We start from the raw sequence: 23,661 nt of genomic DNA, 5'->3' as shown, positions 1-23,661 counted from the left end.
GTAACTGGCTTCAGGGGCGTTTATAACTGATAATATTTCTTAAAGCATTCAACCTAAGCCAACTCCGACCAGCCTATGCTCCTCCCGTACCCCAGACCATCCCCCCTGCAAATTTGAGTGAGAACTTTATCATATATCGTTATAAAATACGTCTCATAAAAGTGTTTATTCACAATCAAAATTAAACACAAATATTGAAGCAAATGTTATATTTCCTCTTTATATTGTAAGTGTACGTATGTATATGGGTCCCTTCACCCGTGGGGGTGTGTCAGGCCTCGCTCCTCTGCCGGACCTCGCCGGGGGAGGCCAGACCTGCCCCTCCCACCCCCCGGGGATGGGCCAGACCTGCCCCTCCCCTGGGGGATGGGCCAGACCTGCCCCTCCCCTGGGGGATGGGCCAGACCTGCCCCTCCCCTGGGGATGGGCCAGACCTGCCCCTCCCCTGGGGATGGGCCAGACCTGCCCCTCCCCCCGTGGATGGGCCAAACCTGCTCCTCCCCTCGGGGATGGGGCTAGACCTGCCCCTCCCACCCCCCGGGGATGGGCCAGACCTGCCCCTCCCCTGGGGATGGGCCAGACCTGCCCCTCCCCTGGGGATGGGCCAGACCTGCCCCTCCCCCCGTGGATGGGCCAAACCTGCTCCTCCCCTCGGGGATGGGGCTAGACCTGCCCCTCCCACCCCCCGGGGATGGGCCAAACCTGCTCCTCCCCTCGGGGATGGGGCTAGACCTGCCCCTCCCCCCGGGGATGGGCCAGACCTGCCCCTCCCCTAGGGGGGGGATGGGCCAGACCTGCCCCTCCCCTGGGGATGGGGCTAGACCTGCCCCTCCCCTGGGGATGGGGCTAGACCTGCCCCTCCCCTCGGGGATGGGGCTAGACCTGCCCCTCCCCCCGGGGATGGGCCAGACCTGCCCCTCCCCTAGGGGGGGGATGGGCCAGACCTGCCCCTCCCCTGGGGATGGGCCAGACCTGCCCCTCCCCTAGGGGGGGGATGGGCCAGACCTGCCCCTCCCCCCGGGGATGGGCCAGACCTGCCCCTCCCCTGGGGATGGGCCAGACCTGCCCCTCCCCTGGGGATGGGCCAGACCTGCCCCTCCCCCCGTGGATGGGCCAAACCTGCTCCTCCCCTCGGGGATGGGGCTAGACCTGCCCCTCCCCTGGGGATGGGCCAGACCTGCCCCTCCCCTGGGGATGGGCCAGACCTGCCCCTCCCCTAGGGGGGGGGATGGGCCAGACCTGCCCCTCCCCCGGGGATGGGCCAGACCTGCCCCTCCCCTGGGGATGGGCCAGACCTGCCCCTCCCCTGGGGATGGGCCAGACCTGCCAGAGTAATCAACACAAAGTCTGGTCATAAAGAAGTGAGAGCCGCGAGGTGGAGCCGACGGGTCAGGAACTGAAGTTTGGGTCACACGTCAGTGTCAACACCTGTCAGAGAGGCACTTGACGAGTGCCACGCCCAGAGGCCTTCACCTCTTGTTGAGGTCCGCTCTCTTGCCTGAGGGCATGAGGAAGGGGGGGGGGCGGGGGGCAGGAGGAGGGGCATGTCACGAAGTAATAACTTATCAAAAGCGTGAGTTGGAACCCCAGTGATGACTCGCCCCAGAGTTTCCTGCCGGCTGATGTAGGACCCTGGCCCAGGGAAGCCAGTGTATGGTAGGTCAGGGCGGCAGACCCTCTCACAGCACTGGGTAACCTGTTGGGCACCATGTAAGGCCCACCAACCAGCGGCACACGACGGGTAGTGGAGGCTGGACGTGGAGAAGACGACCACGAGAGTTACGGACCAGTCACAGGCTCCTACAGCAGGGACCACGACCCTTGTATCACCAGTCCGCTTCAGGGAGTAGGCCGCCCCTGCACGTGCTGTGTGGGCGTGTAGGGACAACTCTGGGAGTACCTCGGACACGCAGTAGACTAATGCCAGAGTATACTAGGGGACAAGCTGCTGTAACTAAGTACTAGAGTGACGCCGGACACTCAGGGTGTTGGGACAGGTCACTGTGAGTGACGCCAGACACTCAGGTGGTGGGACAGGTTACTGTGAGTGACGATAGACACTCAGGGTGGTGGAACAGGTCAATCTCTGATTCCCATAATTCCCAGGTGGGTTAGATATCCATATCCATACACGCTGGTGGTGTGTGAAGTGTTCCTGAGGAGGGGGGGGGGGGGAGGGGGGACCACCATGGACGGTGCTCTAGAGAAAGTTCATTATAACAGGTTGTATAATGACTGGTTATCTCGCGCCTTCATCCTTAGCCGTGAGCATCCTGCCAGCATCATCCCTGCGTCACTCTCACCAGACTACATCTACGCACAACGTTGCTCCATAACCATAACATATATATATGTGTGAGGATGATCTGGAATTGGTGGGTACCACGGGTTGAGAGGCAGCCGGGAGTGCGTGTTGAGTGTGTCACGATATCACCGCGATATCGCTTTCTATGGAGTGAGATGTGGCGATTTCGGCGCCATCTATGGACCCGCACTCCAACTTCCAGGTATTAGGTGAGCAGCTCCTCCTCTGAATAGACAGAACGTTTTAATACTAAATGTAATAAGTACAATCCTGACTATCGGCATAGTACATAAATACACTTAATCGCACCAAAATTTTGTGAATATTAGAGTATAGAAAACCACGACCTAACCTAACCTTGGAGTGTAGGAGGACAAGCATGTAAATAGCATTTATTCCTTCTTAATTACAATTAAGTACTTAACCTATAGCTATATTGATATTACAATTTTATAAAATTAATAAAACAAAACTAAAGTCTTTCAATAAATTATAAAGTAACTCAGGATATTTTCAAATTTTGTATAAAATCTCTATTGTTTAATAAAACTGAAGAAATAATTCTTTATATTTAAAACTTGTGTATATAGAAATGAACACAAAAACTTCATCCTAAATTTTTTTTAGTGTATTAACAGAAAATGGGGAGGTAAATGTAACAGCACAATTAAGTGCATTTATGTACTATGCAGACAGTCAAGAATGTACTTATTACATTTAGTATTAAAACGTACTCTCTATTCAGAGGATGGGTTGCAGGTGAGACGCAGGAATCAATTGCATTATCAAAATCAGTTCACCTTGGGCAGTCCAGGAGTCTTGACTTGGTCCTGTGAGAGGACAAGTGACCGCCGTCGGTAGTAGCAGTGTGTTAGCTGCTGGACTTGTGTAGTGTTGTGTGGACCGACGTACGCAGGATTTAGTCAAGAGGAGTTACAAGAAGGCAGTAGTGGCCGTCTGTTGAGAAGTGTTGCTAATGTGTTGCTGAAGCCCTCTACCCAGGGTGTTTCTGGAGAGCAGATGTATTGTGACACCGTGACGATACAGTGTGTGGACTGGCGCCCATGTTGAGGAAGGTGACCTCGCCGCTGATTACCACTGAGCGTGGACGACGTGTACTGGAAGATAGCGGACTCACCGGGTGTTGAAGAACACTGCGGATACATTGAGTGTTCTGGGTGAAAGCGACACTGTGTACGTAAGTGTAGTTATACTTCGATAGATAATATATCGGTTAAGGTGTAATTGTACCTTGTTTATCCCCTTCATTCCTTGCACTATTACTTGCTACTGCCAGTTACTGAGCACTTACTGTTGACTTGGGGCGGATCATAGAAGAAGAGGCTATACGGCACGTTACCAGAAAGAACTGGGGCCAGATTCACGAAGCAGTTACGCAAGCACTTACGAACCTGTCCATCTTTTTCTCAATCTCCTGCGGCTTTCTTTACAATTATTAAACAGTTAATGAGATCCGAAGCACCAGGAAGCTGTTTATAACAATAACAACAGTTGATTGGCAAGTTTTTACGCTTGTAAACTGTTTAATAAATGTAACCAAAGCCGTCAAAGATCGAGAAAAGATGTACACGTTCGTAAGTACTTGCGTAACTGCTTCGTGAATCCGGATCCCGGTTACTGGCTCAAGCAGGCCGTAACAGAGTGTGTACTAAGTGGCTGATAAGATTGATCTAAGGTATGTTTCAACATTCAGTTTGCTTTCCACATTCTCTTGTATCGCGGGAAACCCCACCACCCCTGCCACCACCACTGCCACCACCCCTGCCACCACCACTACCACCACCCCTGCCACCACCCCTGCCACCACCACTGCCACCACCCCTGCCACCACCACTACCACCACCCCTGCCACCACCACTACCACCACCCCTGCCACCACCCCTGCCACCACCACTGCCACCACCCCTGCCACCACCACTACCACCACCCCTGCCACCACCACTACCACCACCCCTGCCACCACCACTACCACCACCCCTGCCACCACCCCTGCCACCACCCCTGCCACCACCACTACCACCACCCCTGCCACCACCACTGCCACCACCACTGCCACCACCCCTGCCACCACCCCTGCCACCACCACTGCCACCACCACTGCCACCACCACTACCACCACCCCTGCCACCACCACTGCCACCACCCCTGCCACCACCACTGCCACCACCCCTGCCACCACCACTACCACCACCCCTGCCACCACCACTACCACCACCCCTGCCACCACCACTACCACCACCCCTGCCACCACCCCTGCCACCACCACTACCACCACCCCTGCCACCACCACTACCACCACCCCTGCCACCACCCCTGCCACCACCACTACCACCACCCCTGCCACCACCACTACCACCACCCCTGCCACCACCCCTGCCACCACCCCTGCCACCACCACTACCACCACCCCTGCCACCACCCCTGCCACCACCACTGCCACCACCCCTGCCACCACCACTACCACCACCCCTGCCACCACCACTACCACCACCCCTGCCACCACCCCTGCCACCACCACTGCCACCACCCCTGCCACCACCACTACCACCACCCCTGCCACCACCACTACCACCACCCCTGCCACCACCCCTGCCACCACCACTACCACCACCCCTGCCACCACCGTCTCCCCTGCCACCACAATGCCAATCATCACTACCACCAGAAACATTATATTAGGCAGCACCGGCGTGGTAGCCACTCTTCGTGATTCGCAAAAACTAACCTTGAAAGAGTGTCTGAATATAAGAACTGAGCTGACAAGATCAGAGGGGACATGATCACTCCATACAATATTCAGACAAAAACTGCCACTTTATAATGAGAGAAAACAAACAAGGGGAAACAAGGGGAGACTTAAAGAAATGTAGGGAAACACTGGTGTCCTGTACGGGGGGGGGGGGGAGGGGTGGGAGGGGGGGGGGAAGGGGGGGGGTGGTCAACAAGTGGAATGACCTGAACGACAAGTTGTGGAAGCCACCTCTATCACTTTCAGGCAGGGCATAAAAAGTGTCCAATAAGCACAGCTAGGAGAGCACAGCTAGGAGAGCACAGCTAGGAGAGCACAGCTAGGAGAGCACAGCTAGGAGATCACAGCTAGGAGAGCAGAGCTAGGACATCACAGCTAGGAGATCACAGCCAGGAGAGCACAGCTAGGAGCCTTGGCCAGGAGATCACAGCTAGGAGATCACAGCTAGGAGATCACAGCTAGGAGAGCACAGCCAGGAGATCACAGCCAGGAGATCACAGCAAGGAGATCACAGCTAGGAAAGCACAGCTAGGAGATCACAGCTAGGAGATCACAGCTAGGAGATCACAGCTAGAAGATCACTGCTAGGAGATCACAGCTAGGAGATCACAGCTAGGAGATCACAGCTAGGAGAGCACAGCCAGGAGATCACAGCCAGGAGATCACAGCAAGGAGATCACAGCTAGGAGAGCACAGCCAGGAGATCACAGCTAGGAGATCACAGCTAGGAGATCACAGCTAGGAGTCCACAGCTAGGAGATCACAGCTAGGAGAGCACAGCCAGGAGATCACAGCCAGGAGATCACAGCTAGGAGATCACAGCTAGGAGATCACAGCTAGGAGATCACAGCTAGGAAATCACAGCTAGGAGAGCACAGCCAGGAGATCACAGCCAGGAGATCACAGCAAGGAGATCACAGCTAGGAAAGCACAGCCAGGAGATCACAGCTAGGAGATCACAGCTAGGAGATCACAGCTAGGAGATCACAGCTAGGAGATCACAGCTAGAAGATCACTGCTAGGAGATCACAGCTAGGAGATCACAGCTAGGAGATCACAGCTAGGAGATCACAGCTAGGAGAGCACAGCTAGGACATCACAGCTAGGAGATCACAGCCAGGAGAGCACAGCTAGGAGCCTTGGCCAGGAGATCACAGCTAGGAGATCACAGCTAGGAGATCACAGCTAGGAGAGCACAGCCAGGAGATCACAGCCAGGAGATCACAGCAAGGAGATCACAGCTAGGAGAGCACAGCCAGGAGATCACAGCTAGGAGATCACAGCTAGGAGATCACAGCTAGGAGATCACAGCTAGGAGATCACAGCTAGGAGAGCACAGCCAGATCACAGCTAGGAGATCACAGCTAGGAGATCACAGCTAGGAGATCACAGCTAGGAAATCACAGCTAGGAGAGCACAGCTAGGACATCACAGCTAGGAGATCACAGCCAGGAGAGCACAGCTAGGAGCCTTGGCCAGGAGATCACAGCTAGGAGATCACAGCTAGGAGATCACAGCTAGGAGATCACAGCTAGGAGAGCACAGCTAGGAGAGCACAGCCAGGAGATCACAGCTAGGAGATCACAGGTAGGAGATCACAGCTAGGAGAGCACAGCTAGGAGAGCACAGCTAGGAGATCACAGCTAGGAGATCACATCTAGGAGAGCACAGCTAGGAGAACACAGCTAGGAGAGCACAGCTAGGAGATCACAGCTAGGAGAGCACAGCCAGGAGATCACAGCCAGGAGAGTACAGCTAGGAGATCACAGCCAGGAGATCACAGCTAGGAGCCTTGGCCAGGAGATCACAGCTAGGAGAGCACAGCTAGGAGAGCACAGCTAGGAGATCACAGCTAGGAGATCACAGCTAGGAGATCACCGCTAGGAGAGCACAGCTAGGAGCCTTGGCCAGGAGATCACAGCTAGGAGATCACAGCTAGGAGATCACAGCTAGGAGATCACAGCCATGAGATCACAGTTAGGAGATCACAGCTAGGAGAGCACAGCCAGGAGATCACAGCTAGGAGCCTTGGCCAGGAGATCACAGCTAGGAGCCTTGGCCAGGAGATCACAGCTAGGAGCCTTGGCCAACATTTCACCTGACCAAGATAGGGCCGGCGGGTCAGACGTTGTCGACGATGACCAACAAGTCCAGGACCTGTGTGACTGGTATAAAGGTTATGTTAGGTAAGAGCCTCAGGCGTCCATCTGGCAGATGCTGACGGGGACGGGCGAGAGATTGCTTTACAAAACTATATATCCATATTTAAATATATTTAATACGTATTACACAAAAATTCCGAAAACCACATTGAAAAATACTGAACGTGTTTCTGACCGTCATGCGTTCATCAGAGGTAGAGAGAACTGGTCACCAGGCGGTGTGTGGATGGACCAGGTCACCAGGCAGTGTGAGGATGGACCAGGTCACCAGACAGTGTGAGGATGGACCAGGTCACCAGGCAGTGTGAGGATGGCCCAGGTCACCAAGCGGTGTGTGGATGGACCAGGTCACCAGGCAGTGTGAGGATGGACCAGGTCACCAGGCAGTGTGTGGATGGACCAGGTCACCAGGCAGTGTGAGGATGGACCAGGTCACCAGGCAGTGTGAGGATGGACCAGGTCACCAGGCAGTGTGAGGATGGACCAGGTCACCAGGCAGTGTGTGGATGGACCAGGTCACCAGGTTACCAGGCAGTGTGTGGATGGACCAGGTCACCAGACAGTGTGAGGATGGACCAGGTCACCAGGCAGTGTGAGGATGGACCAGGTCACCAGACAGTGTGAGGATGGACCAGGTCACCAGGCAGTGTGAGGATGGACCAGGTCACCAGGCAGTGTGAGGATGGACCAGGTCACCAGGCAGTGTGTGGATGGACCAGGTCACCAGACAGTGTGAGGATGGACCAGGTCACCAGGCAGTGTGAGGATGGACCAGGTCACCAGACAGTGTGAGGATGGACCAGGTCACCAGGCAGTGTGAGGATGGACCAGGTCACCAGACAGTGTGAGGATGGACCAGGTCACCAGGCAGTGTGAGGATGGACCAGGTCACCAGGCAGTGTGAGGATGGACCAGGTCACCAGGCAGTGTGAGGATGGACCAGGTCACCAGGTTACCAGGCAGTGTGAGGATGGACCAGGTCACCAGACAGTGTGAGGATGGACCAGGTCACCAGGCAGTGTGTGGATGGACCAGGTCACCAGGCAGTGTGTGGATGGACCAGGTCACCAGGCAGTGTGTGGATGGACCAGGTCACCAGGTCACCAGGCAGTGTGAGGATGGACCAGGTCACCTGGCAGTGTGAGGATGGACCAGGTCACCAGGCAGTGTGAGGATGGACCAGGTCACCAGGTTACCAGGCAGTGTGAGGATGGACCAGGTCACCAGGCAGTGTGAGGATGGACCAGGTCACCAGGCAGTGTGAGGATGGACCAGGTCACCAGGCAGTGTGTGGATGGACCAGGTCACCAGGTCACCAGGCAGTGTGAGGATGGACCAGGTCACCAGGCAGTGTGAGGATGGACCAGGTCACCAGGCAGTGTGTGGATGGACCAGGTCACCAGGTCACCAGGCAGTGTGTGGATGGACCAGGTCACCAGGCAGTGTGAGGATGGACCAGGTCACCAGGCTGTGTGAGGATGGACCAGGTCACCAGGCAGTGTGAGGATGGACCAGGTCACCAGGCAGTGTGAGGATGGACCAGGTCACCAGGCAGTGTGAGGATGGACCAGGTCACCAGGCAGTGTGAGGATGGACCAGGTCACCAACAGTGTGAGGATGGACCAGGTCACCAGACAGTGTGAGGATGGACCAGGTCACCAGGTCACCAGACAGTGTGAGGATGGACCAGGTCACCAGGTCACCAGACAGTGTGAGGATGGACCAGGTCACCAGGTCACCAGACAGTGTGAGGATGGACCAGGTCACCAGGTCACCAGACAGTGTGAGGATGGACCAGGTCACCAGGTCACCAGGCAGTGTGAGGATGGACTAGGTCACCAGACAGTGTGAGGATGGACCAGGTCACCAGGCAGTGTGAGGATGGACCAGGTCACCAGACAGTGTGAGGATGGACCAGGTCACCAGGTCACCAGACAGTGTGAGGATGGACCAGGTCACCAGGTCACCAGACAGTGTGAGTATGGACCAGGTCACCAGGTCACCAGGCAGTGTGAGGATGGACTAGGTCACCAGACAGTGTGAGGATGGACCAGGTCACCAGGTCACCAGGCAGTGTGAGGATGGACCAGGTCACCAGACAGTGTGAGGATGGAACAGGTCACCAGGCAGTGTGAGGATGGAACAGGTCACCAGGCAGTGTGAGGATGGACCAGGTCACCAGGCAGTGTGAGGATGGACCAGGTCACCAGACAGTGTGAGGATGGAACAGGTCACCAGGCAGTGTGAGGATGGACCAGGTCACCAGGCAGTGTGAGGATGGACCAGGTCACCAGACAGTGTGAGGATGGAACAGGTCACCAGGCAGTGTGAGGATGGACCAGGTCACCAGACAGTGTGAGGATGGACCAGGTCACCAGGCAGTGTGAGGATGGACCAGGTCACCAGACAGTGTGAGGATGGACCAGGTCACCAGGCAGTGTGTGGATGGACCAGGTCACCAGACAGTGTGAGGATGGACCAGGTCACCAGGCAGTGTGAGGATGGACCAGGTCACCAGGCAGTGTGAGGATGGAACAGGTCACCAGGCAGTGTGAGGATGGACCAGGTCACCAGACAGTGTGAGGATGGAACAGGTCACCAGGCAGTGTGAGGATGGACCAGGTCACCAGACAGTGTGAGGATGGAACAGGTCACCAGGCAGTGTGAGGATGGAACAGGTCACCAGGCAGTGTGAGGATGGAACAGGTCACCAGGCAGTGTGAGGATGGACCAGGTCACCAGGTCACCAGGCAGTGTGAGGATGGACCAGGTCACCAGGCAGTGTGAGGATGGAACAGGTCACCAGGCAGTGTGAGGATGGACCAGGTCACCAGACAGTGTGAGGATGGAACAGGTCACCAGACAGTGTGAGGATGGACCAGGTCACCAGACAGTGTGAGGATGGAACAGGTCACCAGGCAGTGTGAGGATGGACCAGGTCACCAGGCAGTGTGAGGATGGAACAGGTCACCAGGCAGTGTGAGGATGGACCAGGTCACCAGGCAGTGTGAGGATGGAACAGGTCACCAGGCAGTGTGAGGATGGAACAGGTCACCAGGCAGTGTGAGGATGGAACAGGTCACCAGGCAGTGTGAGGATGGAACAGGTCACCAGGCAGTGTGAGGATGGAACAGGTCACAAGGTGTCTTATAGGCAAAGAATCGATAGTTTAAACATTTAAGACAAGTGAACTACTAATGAACTTAACATATATGACTTTCACTCATTTTTTCGTAGCAAAATCGTGGACGAAATATTAAGCATTTTAACCAAAAAGAGAATAGCAAGTCGTCCCACCCAACTGACGAGTGAGGTGGTCACCCAACTGACGAGTGAGGTGGTCACCCAACTGACGAGTGAGGTGGCCACCCAACTGACGAGTGAGGTGGTCACCCAACTGACGAGTGAGGTGGCCACCCAACTGACGAGTGAGGTGGTCACCCAACTGACGAGTGAGGTGGTCACCCAACTGACGAGTGAGGTGGTCACCCAACTGACGAGTGAGGTGGCCACCCAACTGACGAGTGAGGTGGCCACCCAACTGACGAGTGAGGTGGTCACCCAACTGACGAGTGAGGTGGTCACCCAACTGACGAGTGAGGTGGCCACCCAACTGACGAGTGAGGTGGTCACCCAACTGACGAGTGAGGTGGTCACCCAACTGACGAGTGAGGTGGCCACCCAACTGACGAGTGAGGTGGTCACCCAACTGACGAGTGAGGTGGTCACCCAACTGACGAGTGAGGTGGTCACCCAACTGACGAGTGAGGTGGTCACCCAACTGACGAGTGAGGTGGCCACCCAACTGACGAGTGAGGTGGTCACCCAACTGACGAGTGAGGTGGCCACCCAACTGACGAGTGAGGTGGTCACCCAACTGACGAGTGAGGTGGTCACCCAACTGACGAGTGAGGTGGTCACCCAACTGACGAGTGAGGTGGTCACCCAACTGACGAGTGAGGTGGCCACCCAACTGACGAGTGAGGTGGTCCCACAGAACACGCACCCAACTGACGAGTGAGGTGGTCACCCAACTGACGAGTGAGGTGGTCACCCAACTGACGAGTGAGGTGGTCACCCAACTGACGAGTGAGGTGGCCACCCAACTGACGAGTGAGGTGGTCCCACAGAACACGCACCCAACTGACGAGTGAGGTGGCCACCCAACTGACGAGTGAGGTGGTCACCCAACTGACGAGTGAGGTGGTCACCCAACTGACGAGTGAGGTGGTCACCCAACTGACGAGTGAGGTGGTCACCCAACTGACGAGTGAGGTGGCCACCCAACTGACGAGTGAGGTGGTCACCCAACTGACGAGTGAGGTGGTCACCCAACTGACGAGTGAGGTGGTCACCCAACTGACGAGTGAGGTGGTCACCCAACTGACGAGTGAGGTGGCCACCCAACTGACGAGTGAGGTGGTCACCCAACTGACGAGTGAGGTGGCCACCCAACTGACGAGTGAGGTGGTCACCCAACTGACGAGTGAGGTGGTCACCCAACTGACGAGTGAGGTGGTCACCCAACTGACGAGTGAGGTGGTCACCCAACTGACGAGTGAGGTGGTCACCCAACTGACGAGTGAGGTGGCCACCCAACTGACGAGTGAGGTGGCCACCCAACTGACGAGTGAGGTGGTCACCCAACTGACGAGTGAGGTGGTCACCCAACTGACGAGTGAGGTGGCCACCCAACTGACGAGTGAGGTGGCCACCCAACTGACGAGTGAGGTGGCCACCCAACTGACGAGTGAGGTGGCCACCCAACTGACGAGTGAGGTGGCCACCCAACTGACGAGTGAGGTGGTCCCACAGAACACGGAGTAATTACTGTACTAATGACAATATATTCAAAATTATGATTAATAATTCCTAACATCACAAGCCATCATTATCAACGCTGGGTGGGTAATGGTATACATTAATTGACTGACACACAATATACTTGAGAATGGTCCAGGACGGACCGAAACGTCGTCGTCTCTTCATTTTCTAGTGTGTGGTCTGGTCAACATTTTCTAGTGTGTGGTCTGGTCAACATTTTCTAGTGTGTGGTCTGGTCAACATTTTCTAGTGTGTGGTCTGGTCAACATTTTCTAGTGTGTGGTCTGGTCAACATTTTCTAGTGTGTGGTCTGGTCAACATTTTCTAGTGTGTGGTCTGGTCAACATTTTCTAGTGTGTGGTCTGGTCAACATTTTCTAGTGTGTGGTCTGGTCAACATTTTCTAGTGTGTGGTCTGGTCAACATTTTCCAGTGTGTGGTCTGGTCAACATTTTCTAGTGTGTGGTCTGGTCAACATTTTCTAGTGTGTGGTCTGGTCAACATTTTCTAGTGTGTGGTTTGGTCAACATTTTCTAGTGTGTGGTCTGGTCAACATTTTCTAGTGTGTGGTCTGGTCAACATTTTCTAGTGTGTGGTTTGGTCAACATTTTCTAGTGTGTGGTCTGGTCAACATTTTCTAGTGTGTGGTCTGGTCAACATTTTCTAGTGTGTGGTCTGGTCAACATTAATAGACTGTCAACCAAAGCTATGAAGTAGTAAGGGCAATCCTTAATTCACGGAATTTGGTGAGACAAAGTGAAATTCCTGCACCTTGTATCACCATTATTAACTAACTAAGGAATTATCCCAACTAAATATTATCCTATTGATCAGAGCTACACTCTTGAGGGCTACGAAATAATTAACCAAGAAGGCTAAGGGCTGGTAATTCCCCAGACGCCCCTATCAAGGGTGCTTCACGAGGCCCAACTGTAATAAACTAGCGAGCAATATTAGAGCTTAAATGCAGATCTAATTTGTACAACTAGGGCTAACTCTAAGGCTATTGGCAACAGATGACTCACAGTAACGTGGCTAAAGTAAGTTGACCAGACCACACACTAGAAGGTGAAGGGACGACGACGTTTCGGTCCGTCCTGGACCATTCTCAAGTCAATTTAAGGCTATTGGCAACACTGGTTTATCAACTCTCACTCAATCACATCGCACTCAACAAAACCCTTGCACTGAGCAATGCATTTTGCTCCTTTCTGGTCAAAAGAATGATCACATTAACTGGAATGTAAATACAATGTACCACACACAGAAAACACGATAGTCTGATGCATCAAAGTAACAAATCCACAATAAGGCAGCGTCTGGGATCCTCTAGGACGTAGGTTCGAACCCTCGTCACGGCCCTTGTGGATTTGTTCATATAATGTACTCGATTGCTGGGCCGTTTGAATTAAATAAGAATGTTGCTTTAAATGTGAATTTAAGGATTTACCCATTTGGCCGATGAACACAAATGCAGAGTCATTACATGGGATCGAATACACACTACCTGCTACAGGCGGAGGCGAAGTCTTAATTAAAATATACTTAGTTGTATTATTATTTTTGAAAAGCAAATTAGTATTAAAGTTATTCAGGGCTGAGGAGAAGTTCTGTTGTTCCTTCAAAATACGGTAAAAACAAGTGTTAAGAACATTAGAACATAAGAACAAAGGTACCTGCAGAAGGCCTATTGGCCCATACGAGGCAGCTCCTATTTATAACCACCCAATCTCACTCATATACATGTCCAACCCACGCTTGAAACAATCGAGGGACCCCAACTCCACCACGTTACGTGGTAAGTGGTTCCACAAATCGACAACCCTGTTACCGAACCAGTATTTACCCAAGTCTTTCCTAAATCTAAAGGTGTGGTAGAGGTTACACGTTAAGTATTAAGTGTTGTTCAGTTCCAGTTCAGTGAGCGGAGTGTGTTTGTAGAACGTATGTTTAGCTTGCTCCAACCAGAGTTACAAGAAAGGTTTTGGAACTTGGAACTTCTTTCCAATTTCTTATATTTTATTTATTTCTTTATAAAAAAAATTCCGGGCTGCAAATCTTCAGGCTCTGAGAAACATGCCAGAAAATACTGCCCATTGAACCTTATTATAATGGTTAGAGTAATAGTGAACATACGACCACACATTAATAGGTGTCCTACACACGTTGAATTTGAAACATCAATTGATCCTATGAATCATAATGTCCAAGAAAGGCAGATCACAATTCTCTTCATTCTCAATTGTGAAATGAATTAAAGGAACAAGCGAATTAAGTTGATTAAGAAAAATAAATCAGTTTTGTCATGGTTAACCGGCCAATGACTCACAGTATGGCGGCCCCCACACCACATTACAGGGGAGAATCATGCGTAAGATTTTTTTTCAAAGAACTCCATGAACAAACTGCTCAAACCGGTTCACTTTTAAAACATTATAATATAAATATTCAATAATTATCTTTTATGGACCTTCCACCCTCTCCTCTCTCTCTCTCTCTCTCTCTCTCTCTCTCTCTCTCTCTGTCTCTCCACCTTTCATCCCCAAATATTTTTTCTTTCACTCTCTCTCTTTCTCTCGGGAAACTTGTAAGACGAAGTACTTATTAAGCTGTTAAATAAGTCTACGGGCAACACAATCAACATTTCATGTATTACTTTATGAAAATCACCTGGGGGTCGGGTTAGGTGCCTATATTTCTTCAAGTTTGGCACTGGAAGCGACTCCGACTGCCCTGGGACACTCCCCTACCCAACACGCTTCATGTACGGGCTGTGTGAGGCTTGCCACAAGGTCTCCAGCATTAGACAGACAGACAAACTGACCAAAATGTGGCCCACAGCAGCCTGGATACAAGGCAAAGATCATGTTGTAATTAAATATTTCGCTCTTTCCAAGATGTGTGTAAATGTTTCTTGCAAAATTATTCACCAAATAATTTTCCGTCAATTAACATCTAAACGCCAAATATTTAGTCGCGGTTGGTCTAACTTTGTATATAACAATTAGAACAAAGTTCACAGCCTCTAAAGTTCAGGAACAATAATGATTTTTGTTATGTATTAAACAACGGTCGAAGCGCTGGCACTCTTCTTGGATCCTGGCAATGTTTGTGGGCTTGTAGTTCCTTGTGGGCTTGTAGTTCCTTGTGGGCTTGTAGTTCCTTGTGGGCTTGTAGTTCCTTGTGGGTTTGTAGTTCCTTGTGGGTTTGTAGTTCCTTGTGGGCTTGTAGTTCCTTGTGGGCTTGTAGTTCCTTGTGGGCTTGTAGTTCCTTGTGGGCTTGTAGTTCCTTGTGGGTTTGTAGTTCCTTGTGGGTTTGTAGTTCCTTGTGGGTTTGTAGTTCCTTGTGGGTTTGTAGTTCCTTGTGGGCTTGTAGTTCCTTGTGGGCTTGTAGTTCCTTGTGGGCTTGTAGTTCCTTGTGGGCTTGTAGTTCCTTGTGGGCTTGTAGTTCCTTGTGGGCTTGTAGTTCCTTGTGGGTTTGTAGTTCCTTGTGGGCTTGTAGTTCCTTGTGGGCTTGTAGTTCCTTGTGGGCTTGTAGTTCCTTGTGGGCTTGTAGTTCCTTGTGGGTTTGTAGTTCCTTGTGGGTTTGTAGTTCCTTGTGGGTTTGTAGTTCCTTGTGGGTTTGTAGTTCCTTGTGGGGTTGTAGTTCCTTGTGGGTTTGTAGTTCCTTGTGGGTTTGTAGTTCCTTGTGGGCTTGTAGTTCCTTGTGGGTTTGTAGTTCCTTGTGGGTTTGTAGTTCCTTGTGGGCTTGTAGTTCCTTGTGGGTTTGTAGTTCCTTGTGGGTTTGTAGTTCCTTGTGGGCTTGTAGTTCCTTGTGGGTTTGTAGTTCCTTGTGGGTTTGTAGTTCCTTGTGGGCTTGTAGTTCCTTGTGGGTTTGTAGTTCCTTGTGGGTTTGTAGTTCCTTGTGGGTTTGTAGTTCCTTGTGGGTTTGTAGTTCCTTGTGGGCTTGTAGTTCCTTGTGGGTTTGTAGTTCCTTGTGGGTTTGTAGTTCCTTGTGGGTTTGTAGTTCCTTGTGGGCTTGTAGTTCCTTGTGGGCTTGTAGTTCCTTGTGGGCTTGTAGTTCCTTGTGGGTTTGTAGTTCATAAGTTCTGGGGTTGCCGGCGCGTGTGTGTCTGTATATCAGTTCAACATAACTTCCAGTTTTTGTGTTGCTTCGTAACTGAGGTCAACAAATGAGAGATATTTGTGTCATGTTGAAATTTCTCTTCAGAAAGGTTAAAACAGGTTTTGATGTTAATGAAAATGAGAGACAGACAGACAAAGAAATTTATTGATTTTGAAATAAATTTATGTTATTGACTGCTAAATATATATAATAACTTTAGTGCATGTACTGACAAGTACATGGTTTTGAGTGCATAAAACTCGAGGAATTATTTTGTAGTTGCGTGTGTGAGGGAGTAGTTGTGTGTTTGTTTGTTTGTGGTCCAGTTAGTGAGTGAAGCTGTTATAATGTATGATCCACCTAGTGTGTGATCCACCTAGTGTATGATCCACCTAGTGTATGATCCACCTAGTGTGTGATCCTCCTAGTGTGTGATCCACCTAGTGTGTGATCCACCTAGTGTATGATCCACCTAGTGTATGATCCACCTAGTGTGTGATCCACCTAGTGTATGATCCACCTAGTGTGTGATCCTCCTAGTGTGTGATCCACCTAGTGTATGATCCACCTAGTGTGTGATCCACCTAGTGTGTGATCCTCCTAGTGTATGATCCACCTAGTGTGTGATCCACCTAGTGTGTGATCCTCCTAGTGTGTGATCCACCTAGTGTGTGATCCTCCTAGTGTGTGATCCTCCTAGTGTGTGATCCTCCTAGTGTGTGATCCACCTAGTGTGTGATCCACCTAGTGTGTGATCCACCTAGTGTGTGATCCACCAAGTGTATCACATACACCTACACCATTTAGGCCTTGATCTTTCCTCAAGGTGCGGGATACAATGTTCTTTACAATGAGAACATTGTACAGACCGCCTTGAGAGGTGACGAAGCTGTTTCAAGTGAGGAGTTTGGGAGCACGATGGGTGAGGCGGAGAGTGAGGTGCTAGAGAGGAAAAAGTGGTTCTGGAGTCACTAGGAGAGGGAAAGTACTGTAAGACTCGAACCATGACTCGTCAGGCGAGACCTGACCTCTCTTTATTACCCCCAATATGTTCCTCTCTCTTGTTTTTGTCCTCTGATGGGTGTATGTCTTCTGATCCCCCCCCCTCTCTCTCTCTCTCTCTCTCTCTCTCTCTCTCTCTCTCTCTGTCTCTCTCTCTCTCTGTCTGTCTCTCTCTCTGTCTCTCTCTCCCTCTCTCTCTCTCTCTTTCTCTCTCTCTCTCTGTCTGTCTCTCTCTCTCTCTCTCTCTCCCTCTCTCTCTCTCTCTTTCTCTCTCTCTCTCTCTCTCTCTCTTTCTCCTGATACTTCTCTTCACCTTCCAACAAATGACCAGCTTGCTGCTATTGCCTCGCCTCAGCACCATCACTTTCACCTGGACCATCACCTGGACCATCACCTTCACCTGGACCATCACCTTCACCTGGATCATCACCTTCACCTGGACCATCACCTTCACCTGGACCATCACCTTCACCTGGACCATCACCTTCACCTGGACCATCACCTTCACCTGGACCATCACCTGGACCATCACCTTCACCTGGATCATCACCTTCACCTGGACCATCACCTTCACCTGGACCATCACCTTCACCTGGACCATCACCTTCACCTGGACCATCACCTTCACCTGGACCATCACCTTCACCTGGATCATCACCTTCACCTGGACCATCACCTTCACCTGGACCATCACCTTCACCTGGACCATCACCTTCACCTGGACCATCACCTGGACCATCACCTGGATCATCACCTTCACCTGGACCATCACCTTCACCTGGATCATCACCTTCACCTGGATCATCACCTTCACCTGGACCATCACCTTCACCTGGACCATCACCTTCACCTGGACCATCACCTTCACCTGGACCATCACCTTCACCTGGACCATCACCTGGACCATCACCTTCACCTGGATCATCACCTTCACCTGGACCATCACCTTCACCTGGACCATCACCTGGACCATCACCTTCACCTGGATCATCACCTTCACCTGGACCATCACCTTCACCTGGACCATCACCTTCACCTGGACCATCACCTTCACCTGGACCATCGCCCTGGACCTTCACCTGGACCATCACCTTCACCTGGACCATCACCTTCACCTGGACCATCACCTTCACCTGGACCATCACCTACACCTGGACCATCACCTGGACCATCACCTGGACCATCACCTGGACCTTCACCTGGACCATCGCCTTCACCTGGACCATCACCTTCACCTGGACCATCACCTTCACCTGGACCATCACCTGGACCATCACCTGGACCTTCACCTAGACCATCGCCTTCACCTGGACCATCGCCTTCACCTGGACCATCACCTTCACCTGGACCATCACCTTCACCTGGACCATCACCTACACCTGGACCATCACCTGGACCATCACCTGGACCATCACCTGGACCATCACCTGGACCTTCACCTGGACCATCACCTTCACCTGGACCATCGCCTTCACCTGGACCATCACCTGGACCTTCACCTAGACCATCGCCTTCACCTGGACCATCGCCTTCACCTGGACCATCACCTTCACCTGGACCATCACCTTCACCTGGACCTTCACCTAGACCATCACCTTCACCTGGACCATCACCTTCACCTGGACCATCACCTTCACCTGGACCATCACCTTCACCTGGACCATCACCTTCACCTGGACCATCACCTGGACCATCACCTGGACCATCACCTTTACCCAAGAACCTTAAAAAAACATTCGAACCACATCGCCTCTCTAACTTGAATTCCGAAAGTAGTCTGATCACTAATTTCCTCACCCTCCCCTTCCCTCACCCTTCCCTTCCCTCACCCTTCCCTCACCCTTCCCTTCTCTCACCCTACCCTTCCCTCAACCTTCCCTTCCCTCACCCTACCCTTCCCTCACCCTTCCCTTCCCTCACCCTACCCTTCCCTCAACCTTCCCTTCACTCACCTTACCCTCACTCTACCCTTCCCTCACCCTACCCTCACCCTTCCCTCACCCTACCTTCACCCTTCCCTCATCATCCTCCCTTCAGCCAATACCTGATATCATAAGAACATAAGAACATAAGAACAAAGGTAACTGCAGAAGGCCTATTGGCCCATACGAGGCAGCTCCTATTCTATAACCACCCAATCCCACTCATATACTTGTCCAACCCGTGCTTGAAACAATCGAGGGACCCCACCTCCACAATGTTACGCGGCAATTGGTTCCACAAATCAACAACCCTGTTACTGAACCAGTATTTACCCAAGTCTTTCCTAAATCTAAACTTATCCAATTTATATCCATTGTTTCGTGTTCTGTCCTGTGTTGATACTTTTAATACCCTATTAATATCCCCCCGGTTATGTCCATTCATCCACTTGTAAACCTCTATCATGTCACCCCTAACTCTTCGCCTTTCCAGTGAATGCAACTTAAGCTTTGTTAATCTTTCTTCATATGAAAGATTTCTAATTTGGGGAATTAACTTAGTCATCCTACGCTGGACACGTTCAAGTGAATTTATATCCATTCTATAATATGGCGACCAAAACTGAACTGCATAATCTAAATGGGGCCTAACTAGAGCAAGATATAGCTTGAGAACCACACCAGGTGTCTTGTTACTAACGCTGCGATTAATAAATCCAAGTGTCCGATTTGCCTTATTACGAACATTTATGCATTGATCCTTTTGTTTTAAATTCTTACTAATCATAACTCCCAGATCCCTTTCGCAATCCGACTTCGCAATCACAACACCATCTAGCTCGTATCTTGTAACTCTATCATCATTACCTAACCTCAGAACTTTACATTTATCAGCATTAAACTGCATCTGCCAATCCTTTGACCATTTCAAAACCCTATCTAGATCAACTTGAAGTGATAGTGAGTCCTCCTCCGAATTAATTTCCCTACCGATTTTCGTATCATCGGCAAATTTGCAAATGTTGCTACTCAAACCTGAATCTAAATCATTTATATATATTATAAACAACAGAGGTCCCAGGACAGAGCCTTGAGGCACTCCACTTACAACATTTTCCCACTCTGACTTGATTCCATTTATACTAACTCTCTGTTTCCTTTGGTATAGCCATGCCCTAATCCAGCTTAATATAGCACCCCCAATACCATGAGACTCTATTTTTTTAATCAGTCTTTCATGTGGCACTGTATCAAAAGCTTTGCTAAAGTCAAGGTATACAACATCGCAATCCTTACCACTATCAACTGCCTCAACAATGCTAGAATAAAAAGATAACAAATTTGTTAAACATGAACGGCCATTTATAAAACCATGTTGCGACTCAATTATTAATTTATGTTTTTCAAGATGAAGACGAATTTTATTTGCTATTATAGATTCGAGTAACTTTCCCACAATAGACGTTAGGCTAATTGGTCGATAGTTAGACGCAAGTGATCTATCTCCTTTCTTAAAAACTGGTATCACATTAGCAACTTTCCAAAACTCTGGCACTCTGCCTGACTCTATTGATTTATTAAATATGGTTGACAGTGGGTCACAAAGCTCCTCTTTGCATTCTTTAAGCACCCTAGCAAACACTTCATCCGGCCCTGGGGATTTGTTTGGTTTGAGTTTTACTATTTGTTTAAGAACATCCTCCCTGGTAACTGCTAAACTCGTCAACCTGTCCTCGTCCCCACCCACATAGACTTGTTCGGCTGAAGGCATATTGTTAAGTTCCTCTTTAGTAAATACAGATACAAAATATTTATTAAAAATACTACTCATCTCTTCATCACTATCTGTTATTTGACCTGTCTCAGTTTTTAATGGACCTATCCTTTCCCTAGTCTTAGTACGATATAACTGAAAAAACCCTTTAGGATTTGTCTTTGCTTGCCCTGCTATGCGAACTTCATAGTTTCTTTTTGCTTTCCTTATCTCTTTTTTAACATTTCTAACCAGTTGTACGAATTCCTGTTCTAAAGTGACCTCCCCATTTTTAATCCTTTTGTACCAAGCTCTCTTTTTACCTATAAGGTTCTTCAAATTCTTTGTTATCCACTTTGGGTCATTAGTATACGATCTATTCAATTTGTATGGTATACTACGTTCCTGTGCTTTGTTTAGAATATTCTTAAATAAGTTATATATTGAATCCACATCGAAATCCCCATTTAAGTCACCTATCGCTGGGTTCATGTCTCGCTCCAAGACCGGCCCACACCCCATACCCAAGCCTTTCCAATCAATTTGACCCAAAAAATTTCTTAGGCTATTAAAATCAGCTTTTCGAAAATCTGGCACTTTAACAGAATTTTCTCCTACTGGTCTATTCCATTCTATGCTAAATCTGATTTCTTTGTGATCACTGCTCCCTAGCTCACTCCCTATTTCGATGTCATTAATTTGCGTTTCCCTGTTAGTTAACACTAAATCTAAAATATTATTTTCCCGTGTTGGTTCCTTAATGTGTTGCGTAAGAAAGCAATCGTCAATTAATTCTAGAAAATCTTCTGCTTCACTATTCCCTGTTTTGTTCAACCAGTTTATTCCGCTAAAATTAAAGTCACCCATGACATAAATACTGTTAGATCTAGATGCTCTAGATATTTCATCCCATAGATGCTTTGCTTCCATTCTGTCTAAATTTGGTGGCCTATATATTACTCCTATTATAATATTATTAGCTTTTTCGTTTAATTCAATCCAAATAGTTTCTGTGTGTGGCTCTGTTTTGATTCCCTCTTTGAGACTACATTTCAAATTATCCCTAACATATATGGCTACTCCACCTCCTCGTCTAATATATCTATCTGTGTGAAATAGTTTAAATCCATATATTTGATATTCAGCTAATAGTTCTCTATTTTCTACATTCAAGTTCTCTACATTCATATCCTCCTCAGATGACTTCATTCTACCTTGTCTAAGATGGGAGAATGGCAAACAATAATATTATATCTCGACCTAACGTTTAGGGAGCACCCAGGGATCCCATCACAATGGTTGTACTCTTCAAGTCACTTGTGTTGTCCCGTCTTGAGTACTGCTCAGTACTCACTTCCCCCTTCAGAGCAGGAGAGATTGCTGAAATAGAGGGAATACAGAGAACATATACGGCACGCATAGATGCAATAAAGCACCTAAATTATTGGGATCGTCTCAAAGCTCTCCAAATGTACTCACTAGAAAGGAGACGAGAGAGATATCAAATAATATACACCTGGAAGATATTGGAGGGCCAGGTCCCTAATCTACACAGTAAAATAACAACGTACTGGAGTGAACGATATGGAAGAAAATGCAGAATAGAACCAGTGAAGAGCAGAGGTGCCATAGGCACAATCAGAGAACACTGTATAAACATCAGAGGTCCAGTGAAGAGCAGGGGTGCCATAGGCACTATCAGAGAACACTGTATAAACATCAGAGGTCCAGTGAAGAGCAGGGGTGCCATAGGCACAATCAGAGAACACTGTATAAACATCAGAGGTCCAGTGAAGAGCAGGGGTGCCATAGGCACAATCAGAGAACACGGTATAAACATCAGAGGTCCAGTGAAGAGCAGAGGTGCCATAGGCACAATCAGAGAACACTGTATAAACATCAGAGGTCCGCGGTTGTTCAACATCCTCCCAGCGAGCATCAGAAATATTGCCGGAACAACCGTGGACATCTTCAAGAGAAAACTAGATCATTTTCTCCATGGAGTGCCGGACCAACCGGACTGTGGTGGGTATGTGGGCCTGCGGGCCGCTCCAAGCAACAGCCTGGTGGACCAAACTCTCACAAGTCAAGTCTGGCCTCGGGCCGGGCTTGGGGAGTAGAAGAACTCCCAGAACCCCATCAACCAGGTATCCTACCCATCAACCACCTCCTCCTCACCTTACCCTTAGTATTATGGTAACCTGGACGGTGTTGTGGGTCCAACACAACAACAACAACAAGACTCACAACATTGTACAACTTCTCCAGCGTTGCTCCGTCATCTTCCTGGGTCCTGGCGTCTCAGGACGGCAGCAGACACCGACGCCAGCAGACACGGACGCACCGGGACGGACGCAGCGAGTACAGAAGCTGCAGACACTGGCGGGCAGACTTGTTCACAGCACCAGACTCTCACACACACTGGCTGCTCTGAGCTTTCTCACTTGTATATATAGAGGGGCGTCACCAGGGTCAGCAGATAGGACCAGCAGGAGGGGCGTCACCTGGGCCCGCAGACAGGACCAGCAGGAGGGGCGTCACCTGGCCCAGCAGACAGGACCAGCAGGAGGGGCGTCACCTGGGCCCGCAGACAGGACCAGCAGGAGGGGCGTCACCAGGGTCAGCAGATAGGACCAGCAGGAGGGGCGTCACCAGGGTCAGCAGACAGGACCAGCAGGAGGGGCGTCACCAGGGTCAGCAGACAGGACCAGCAGGAGGGGCGTCACCAGGGTCAGCAGACAGGACCAGCAGGAGGGGCGTCACCAGGGTCAGCAGATAGGACCAGCAGGAGGAGCGTCACCTGGGCCCCCAGACAGGACC

General features: G+C 50.4%; 1 protein-coding gene across 1 annotated transcript in view; it reads right to left on the bottom strand.

The window, feature by feature from the left end:
- The window catches only part of LOC123753952 (salivary peroxidase/catechol oxidase), a 67,401-nt gene extending 44,150 nt beyond the window's left edge, over positions 1-23,251 (bottom strand). Inside the window, exon 1 of the mRNA XM_045735970.2 lies at positions 23,089-23,251. Coding sequence (XP_045591926.2) covers positions 23,089-23,123 — 35 coding nt within the window. The 5' untranslated portion in view covers positions 23,124-23,251. The remainder of the gene's footprint in view (positions 1-23,088) is intronic.
- Between the last annotated feature and the right edge of the window lie 410 nt (positions 23,252-23,661).

This window comes from Procambarus clarkii, chromosome 1 (assembly GCF_040958095.1).
Source record: "Procambarus clarkii isolate CNS0578487 chromosome 1, FALCON_Pclarkii_2.0, whole genome shotgun sequence".
Lineage (NCBI taxonomy): Eukaryota > Metazoa > Arthropoda > Malacostraca > Decapoda > Cambaridae > Procambarus > Procambarus clarkii.
This window is presented reverse-complemented; position numbering and strand designations above follow the sequence as displayed.